The sequence below is a fragment of the Trachymyrmex septentrionalis genome, unplaced genomic scaffold (assembly GCF_001594115.1).
Source record: "Trachymyrmex septentrionalis isolate Tsep2-gDNA-1 unplaced genomic scaffold, Tsep1.0 scaffold21, whole genome shotgun sequence".
Taxonomy (NCBI): Eukaryota; Metazoa; Arthropoda; class Insecta; order Hymenoptera; family Formicidae; genus Trachymyrmex; species Trachymyrmex septentrionalis.
In genome coordinates this window covers 396,431-405,041 of record NW_017305288.1, presented here as the reverse complement: position 1 = coordinate 405,041, position 8,611 = coordinate 396,431, and the positions used below count along the sequence as shown (strand labels likewise).

General features: G+C 33.4%; 1 protein-coding gene and 1 long non-coding RNA gene across 2 annotated transcripts in view; one reads left to right on the top strand and one right to left on the bottom strand.

Annotated features, from left to right (window-relative positions):
- The window catches only part of LOC108748037 (probable G-protein coupled receptor 158), a 91,398-nt gene extending 89,497 nt beyond the window's left edge, over nucleotides 1-1,901 (top strand). The window contains exons 11-13 of the mRNA XM_018485995.1: nucleotides 127-294; nucleotides 746-980; nucleotides 1,591-1,901. Of these exons, the coding sequence (XP_018341497.1) occupies nucleotides 127-294; nucleotides 746-980; nucleotides 1,591-1,901 (714 nt within the window). The remainder of the gene's footprint in view (nucleotides 1-126; nucleotides 295-745; nucleotides 981-1,590) is intronic.
- Nucleotides 1-8,611, bottom strand: part of LOC108748042 — a 20,306-nt gene that overhangs the window by 6,900 nt on the left and 4,795 nt on the right. Inside the window, exon 2 of the long non-coding RNA XR_001939285.1 lies at nucleotides 5,717-5,722. This is a non-coding gene — a long non-coding RNA (uncharacterized LOC108748042). The remainder of the gene's footprint in view (nucleotides 1-5,716; nucleotides 5,723-8,611) is intronic.

Here is an 8,611-nt window from a genome sequence, read left to right as displayed (position 1 = left end):
CTCTCTCTCTCTCTCTCTCTCTCTCTCTCTCTCTCTGCAAAATTACTGCAAAGTCCTCTTACTAGCTTGAATAGAAATCCCGGTGCCGTGTAAGTTTGGTTGTTACATACGTCGCATTTAACGAAGGCTTACGTGGTATTCCGCGACGGAGGGAAGGAGGAGACGATTGGTAAACTTTGTGGCGCGACCGGCAAGTTCTTGGGGAAAAGCAGTCGTCCGCAGGGTACTAGTAACCAGACCAACTCGATATCGCTTCAGCAGGGTAATTTCGCCGAAGAAAGCGACTCTGTCACGGTAAGCACCCCGGTAAACCGGTTGGATTCTCCGGTCTCCATCCGGAGCGTATCCGAAACTGTACACTTCCACTTTCCTAAATATAATCTGATCTAGATCTAGATTTGCAGCAAATTGCGATTGTATTGCTCTAATAAATAGCTAACCTAATTTTCGAATTATAAAGCGCCAAAGTTTCAGACTTTTAAAGTTTTAAAATCCTAATTCTCCAAATTTTTTAAAGCTTGAAACTTTGAAGGTTTCGTAACTTGTAATCTTAGGATATTCTGGTCTTAAAATTTTTTAAATTTCAAAATATTAGACTCCTCAAATTTTAGAAATTTTGGAACTTCAAAATTGTGACATCTTAAAATTTACAGTTATCTGAAATTAAAAAAATTTTTACACTTTAGCATTTTAGATTATAGATATAAGATAAGGATGTGGCAAGAGACCAACAACTTCTTTCTAGGAGGAATTCCGCCGTTTGCTCAATCAGTTAGAGATCCTGAAGGAGAAGAACATATTATTAGGAAATCAGGAACTGTCCAGGAAGCTGGCAGCCATGCTGGACGCTTCGAATCGAGTCGAGGCTCAAGTATCTACTATTCAAGCCATTTCGACTAGCATCGTTCAGTTGAATGATCTCAATAAATCGACAAAAGAAACTAATCTCGGACAAGCTTGTCAAGAGCAGGCCCAAACAGGTAAAAAATAAACTAACGTGTATTTAAAATAACGTGTATTGAATTTTTACAAAAAGTTAGCGGGATTGTGAAATATGTTGTAACTGTTTTTCAACGTTAACATAGTCGGAAATAAAATCTCGTCAATAAAAGTTCTGTATGAACTGAAGAGAAACCTTTTATTTATATATTACATTCTGAGCTCGAAGCTAGCACTGCTAGCAGTTGGAAATAAAATCAGAGGAATTTATCTGTTTTAAAAATGACACAGATTTACGAATGATCGTAGCTTTGGAGACGGAGGATAAAATTAGAAAAAGTGGAAATTCTAACAAAAGCAGTATATATGGCCCGCATATTTCATTTACATTTAAAGTTGGAAATTAGGGGGCAAGAACTGCGAAATTGTTTCTGATGCATTGAAAGATCAGAAAAACGAAAATGAACGGAATTATAAAGTAATCTGCCTCAAGAATGTTGCTCGGTTAAATTAATTTTATTGTAAAAACTGGAAGTCTAAACGAGAGTTTTATTTATTTACTCTCTTCCTTTGTACCCGTTCAGGACACTCTATTAATTTTTCATTACATTCCGTGAAGCCCTGCGGGCAGATAATTCTACCTTTGTTTAGGAAACGGTTCTCGGAGCGAAAATCGATGTCGCGCATGTATTGAGAAAAATGGGCTTGGAGGAAAGGATGTGCGCGATATGTCGAAGGATAATGAAACGCCAGAGTCGAGGAAAATCGGAAAAGACATCGCCGTGTCAACATCCTCGAAACACCCTATTGAGGACGTCGGCAGGGAAATGTGTCACGGAAAAGATGGCAAAGAATCTGATTCGAAGGACAAATCCAGGAGTAAATCCGGTCACGCTAGAACGCACGCCATAGTTATCAACCTCGACGATAAGAGCAGATTTTCCGAAGAAGTTACCGTCTAATATTATCTTTAAGTAAAAAAATAAACGGTTAACGTAAATGCAATTTTCTGATATTTCTGTAATTAACGATTTTATCGTAAATGAAACATTATTGACCGTTTTTGTTGAAAATTACGATTGTTAATCACAGATTTTTAAAAAGGTTGACATTTTCCGATGACAATTAATTAGCATGGAATTCCATCAATTATTAAAGAAAATAATTATTAAAGAAAATTTTATCCGTTATTAATAATATAATAATTGATTTTATGAAAAAAAGAAAAAAATTCTAGTTCGTTCCAAATACAAATTTATACCATGAATAATTTAAAACCGACACTATCGAAAGAAATTTTTCTGAATTAATAAGATTGATTAATCCCTCAATTGTTGAGCGTAATAATAATTCTAATAACAAGTTGGACATTTTTAATGAAAGAAGAATGTCTCGAAGATCGTTAGAGTAATTTGTTGAAACGATGATTGATCTGAATGAAAGTTAATTAGGAGATCGTTTAGTCATCGTGAATAATCGTTCGCATATACGTTAATGAAAGAGCCACGGCACATATCGATTTTTCATATATTTCGGTGTATATCAAGTATCCGTGAAATAATAAAAAAATTGAAATATTAAATTAATCACATCGTTTGGCATTTTTAAGCGAGACCGATCGCGTTCTACTGCGTCATTAATGAACCGTTCATTAACCCTTAGGGAGTAATCCGCCCTTTCTAGCAGCAAATCGATCTCGGACTATGGGCTTTCCAAGATCAAAATGTACTTCATCAGCGTGCTCGCGGATCACAAGATAGCCTGCACCTATACTTATGTATTAATGTAAAAGCAAGTTAAAGGATAAGGCTCATTAACCCTTTCCAGCTCTCCAATATGCCGCACGGTATTATTAAAATTATATCGTTTTAATTAAGTTCCTAAGAATGTATTAAATATATGCATCAAAATATGAAATATGATATTATGTTATGTAATTATAATAATTATGTAGTGTAAAATAATATGACAGAGAAATGTGCATTACATCATGTTCCATGATGTTACATTATATTGTATTATATTTGTTTAGCGATACTGTATTATATTATATTACAAGAGATTGTAATTAATCAGAGATTGTAATTAAAAAAAAAAATAAATGTAAACATAAATTTATCTAGGGAAACAAATCTCTGATGTAAAAATAACAATAATGGGCTTGAAAGGGTTAAAAGAAACAGTTTTTATGCAATTTTTTTGCTAACGACTTTATATGATATGTGCAGATATCAGTAATGATTCGCTCAATAAATTTGCAAAAAATTCTAATAGTTATATATTTGAAACTCTCAATCTGTGAAAATGCTTGAACTATCTAATTCGCATAATTAATATTCTTAAATGCTCAAGTTGATTGAACTTGAATGAATCGTGCTTCTTAAATCATTAAGAAATACTACTTTTACTTCGTGGGATATTTTAATTTTGAGTATTTTGAAATTTTGATTTATCATCAATCATTTTTTTTTTTAATATCATATTTCATTTACTATTTATTTTCTATAAATTAAAATTTCGTATTAAATTTCTCCTAAGTATCCAATTTGTTACTGTCCGATAATAATTGAAATAAACAGTGATACAGAAGTAATTCATGTCCATATACATTGATCCATGTACATTGATCGCTGAGACGTGGATGTTACTTTAATAATTACTACCGTTAATCGTGTAGCTTATTGTATACGTACAGTTTAAGTCAACGCGTTATATTGTAAATAATGAAATGCATGATTCATCGACTAACTAATAAAGACAAGATGAATGAAGTTTGAAAAACAATTTTGCATTTTGCTAAATAACAATCTTGAATGTTTTGAATATGTTTTGAATAACCAATCAATTAATTCTTTCAGGATTTGAGTTAAAAGGTAAGTAATGTTGTCCTACAATTGTTAAGATTGCATAATTATTAATATCTTTACGAAAAGTTTATTTTTTTGTAGAAAATAATTATATTATTCGTAAATAACTTTTCGTAAATATAGAATACAATTAAGACAAGTATTTATTTTTATGGAAACCGAATTCTCTCTCTCTCTCTCTCTCTCTCTCTCTCTCTCTCTCTCTCTCTCCATTATCTCAACGATATTTGTGGGAAAATAGTTTTTTAATCCATTCAAAGCTACTTCAAAATCCAGCTTATTAACAATAAGCTAACATCTCGTTATGAGAAACTCTCAGAAATCTCAGGATTAGGATTCAGGTTAATTCTCTACAGCTCATCTTTTAACAAAAAGACGATAGCGATTAAATGTTCCCGACTCGTTAGTTAAATTAAGCGTCAGTTATAGAAAGAGTCGAATAGTAAAGATTTTCCGTCTCAATCAGACAATTTCGTGCAAAAGATGTAGGTTAAGGGATCCAAGACAAATCTGCCTGTCTTTCACCTAATGAAATTTGCAGTGAAGGTTTCTTCGAGTAGATCGGATTGAGAGAAGCAGCGTCTTCGCACTTCATACATACTAATACGGCGTGTATTCGAGATGCTTGACAATCGGATTCACAACTGCTATTTTCTCCTTTGTCCCATAAGCCCGCCAATTAGGTACTTCCAATAAAGGATTCTCGTACCTCAACAGCTTGATCGTTTGCCAGCGCGGAAGAAGGAAGAGGAAGTAGCGAGAAAAAAACTTTGTGTGAAGATGTGAGGGGAAGGAGAAAGAAAGTGTTTCCTTCGTTACTTCCGGCAAAGTTCTATTGATTTCGCTATAGCGGGAGGAGGTTGGCTTCTCCCGCTTTGCCATCGTACGGATTGTGTTTTACGAATTGCGTCCGTACAATGAATGTGCCAATCCAGTCCCAATTGCCCCCGATAAAAAAGAAGCCGTAGATACGTGCCCTGTACGATATGGGATCACGACAGAGACTACGACGATGAAAGCCCGCCGTAGTTCCGTATTGATTTTCAGGTAAGAATACGCGGCTATCGCTCGCTCGTTGAATTATCGAGTGCCCGATGCGGAAGAAGAGCCTCTCGAGGTTCGCTTCTGCGAGCTTTCTCTCGAATTGATTCGGCCAGTCGAAATTAGTCATTTGGATAGCCTTTTGGTACGCGTGAAACGGAAGCGTAGATGAATGAACCGCTTAAAACAGTACAAGAAGATGGATTGGGGCATAAAGCGATGTAGCGTCCAGCGCATGGTGTAAGAAATAAGATATGTTATTATAGGCCTGTTCTTTTTAAACTTCTTGTATGGTTCATCTTTTCTCTTTTTCTCTCCATATTACGAGATTTATACTTATATAACAACGTTTACTTAAAACTTATTATAACATGTAGTTTTTCTGAAAACTAAGGTTGGCTAGTGCTTACTTAGAAAATTAGAAAAGTTAAGTTTTTTAAAGTTAAAAAGTTAAATAATTTTAACTTAACTTATATTTTAGAATCTTACAATTTATTGATAACTATTAACTTTTAATTGGAGTTTCTTAAAGTTAACTATATTTCGACTCGTTTTCGACAACTTTCGAGGAAAAATGTCCGATAAAAATTTCGAAGTGGCTTTATTACTTAGATTTAATAAGTGTATGTAAAAATATTTATATAGAGTATGCTTCTAAATAAAGGATATATTTGTTATTTCCATTATTTATAAATCTGAAATCTTGAAATCGTGTAATAAAACAAATTTAACTTTTAATTTTTCAATTACTTTTTTTTATTAATTTAACTTCCAATTCAATTAATTTTATTATGGAACAACTTACGTATTAACAAGTTACATTTTCAAAGCTGTTAACTTAACTTAATTTAAAAAAAGAGTTAACTTACTCAACTCTGTTGAAAACATATAAAGGGGTACGTTCATCGAAATCTAATAAACAATTGGAATGAGTTAAAAAAGCGTATTATAGAAGAAATTTCTTCTATTACTCCCGAAAAGATTTATAATACTGGAACAAATTTAATTCGACGGGCATTTCAACGTCTTTATGTAGAATTAGGAAAAAAGGACATTTTGAACATGTTTTATTATAAATTTTAAATAAATGTTGTTATACAAGTATAAATCTCGTATGACGTATAAATGCAATTTTATCAATGTGAATACTATTTATCAACAAATTCATGTAAATAATGTTAATATCAATTTTTCATTAAGTATTGCCAAGTTTTATGACATTTTTCTTATACACATGTGTGTGTGTGTGTGTGTGTGTGTGTGTATATATATATTAAAAAATAACGTATAACTCAACTAAGTGATACTTTTTTTTTATTGTAACAAATTAAAAAGTAGAACCTAAATAGTTATTTTTATTATTTACTATTTTTATTATTTATTTAACTCTAATGATATGTATCATTGTGTATAAAAGATTTTTAAAAGTAACGAATAACAAAACTTTCTTGCAAAAAGTAAAGAAAATTTGATGAATTTGTCAAAAAGTAAACTTTCCATAAACATTGTATTGTAGTTAACTTGTTTCTTTATATTAAATCTCATACCAAATTAAATAAATAATAAATATTAACTTTAATGATATGAATCATTTGTATAAAAGATTTCGTCCATCATGATTTCGTCCATCGGGGATTTTGTTCCGAACGACTTGACAAGAGAAATGCGCCGCATGTGCAATCGTCAACATGAGTGCCGTGCACAATTCCTCAGGGTCGTGTGACTCCAGTGATATGAGTTTTTCTAACAAGTTGCCGATTAAGATGATGCAGAAAGAAGTGCTATCTCTGTTCAGTCCCAACATTGTTACTTTCCTGTAGACATTTGATTTGAATCAATGCGTGCGTTTATGTCTTAATTTCTCTTAATACAATATTAAACATTCGCTCTTATCAAATGCAAAATTGATAGTCATAAAATTCAAAATGTTAGTATCATACGATGCGTATCGACTTATAGAATATATATATTGAAAAGTGGATATTGAATCGAATAAATTTAATCAGCAAATTTAAGGATATATTGATTTCGGATATCTTAAGGCTTATCTTTTCTAAGTCTTATTGTCGCTAATGAATTTAATTTGATGTATAGAGTCATAAATTGATTTTTTTTATGACTAAACCAGATATTTAATGTAGAATTAATTTGAATACTTAATAAAAGAAGCGATTGTAAAAAATAACTTATTTGCGATTTTCACTTGACAAACAATATTTATAAATTTTTATACGTTTTTACGGTGTTTGACTGGTATCTATTGTATCAAGAAGTAACATTATGTAAGATCAAAAAAAGTTTTTAAGTCCGACATATCAACGGCGCTCAAATTACGTTGACAATACGTGTCTTCGTACAACGTATTCTCCTTCCTAATTGTCTAATTAAAAATTCAGCGCGATATTGGCACAGATCTCGAAGGTATTTAAGATCAACGGCTCTGTCGATATTATCGGTAGAAGACCAATCATGAGAATTATAAGAAACAACGCAGTATTGTTGAAACTTACACGCGATATCGATAACGAAAGAGAAAGAGAAAACCTTCCACACTCTAAATTCCGAAAGCCGCGCAGGTGATAAATTCTACGCGCTCTTCGAGATCTTTCCATCGGGCTTTTTCAGCTTTTTGTCATCTTTGCGCCATTTTTCCACAGCAGATTTTACATTTTCTCGTAAAATCGTTCGAGCACGAGCGTGGTATAGACAATATAGCCGAGACTGCTATGCCAGAGATCCCGGGTTCGATCCCAGGCAAAACCAAAAAATTTGTCGAACGCTCGTAGCTCCTCTCGGCAGACAATGGCAAATCACCGAGAATATCCTTGCCAAGTACACTTCTCTAAACAAAGTTTGGAAACGACGTTAAACTTGTAGGTGCCTTATGACTGCGTACAATCAGCATGCGCACCACAGGCATATGAGAGAAATCACCAGATACATGACCCATACTCTCAAAATCGTTTGGTTTGTAGTAATTCTCGCCTCACATTTACGAGCAGATAAAAAAAGTTGTAAATTGTATCTCGAATTCTGCATGTCAACACAATAAATGTATCTAAAAATGCAGAATGTGGAATGAAAGTATTTAATAAAACGATATATAATTAAATGAGTTCGATGACTTGCTCATCAAGTACTTCCTCCGAACTCATTCCATTGTCGTTAATATCGCATTCTAGATTCTGCTCTCATTTTAGATAATTCGTCGTGTGTAATGCCAAGTCCGAGGTATACGTTCCAGCTTTTTTTATCTGCTCGTGAATGTTAGGCGAGTTCTCCAGACAGGCCACTTGGTTTTTACAGGTACGCGAGATGTTAGCCATATTTTGTAAAGGCGAATCTAACAAATTCTTCTCCCTTGCTGAGACAGTATAAGTATTATCAGGAAATAATTTTTTGCACATCGCTTCTAAGTTTTCAAACGTACTTGTATCGTTCAATAAATTATTCGTAATAGAGGAAGTGTTTTTTTGGCATACAGCAATACGCTTTTTTTAGGGCTTTTAGTATTACATCGGCAATAAACAGGCGTTGTAAATCTAAATGAATGACAATTAGTTATGTAATGTGAACGAAACAAAATAGAATGAAGTTTAAAGCGTGAGCGCCCAAAGCGGGTGGATCTCACGTCTACGAGCGTCTAAATGTCGAGCGATGTTTGGACTGCGCGCAAGATGATGAGGTGAGAAGAGTAGCGAAAGGCGGAGTCGAGTCGAAAATCGGCTGAGAAGTGCAAATCGTGCCAAGCCCTGGATTGGGAT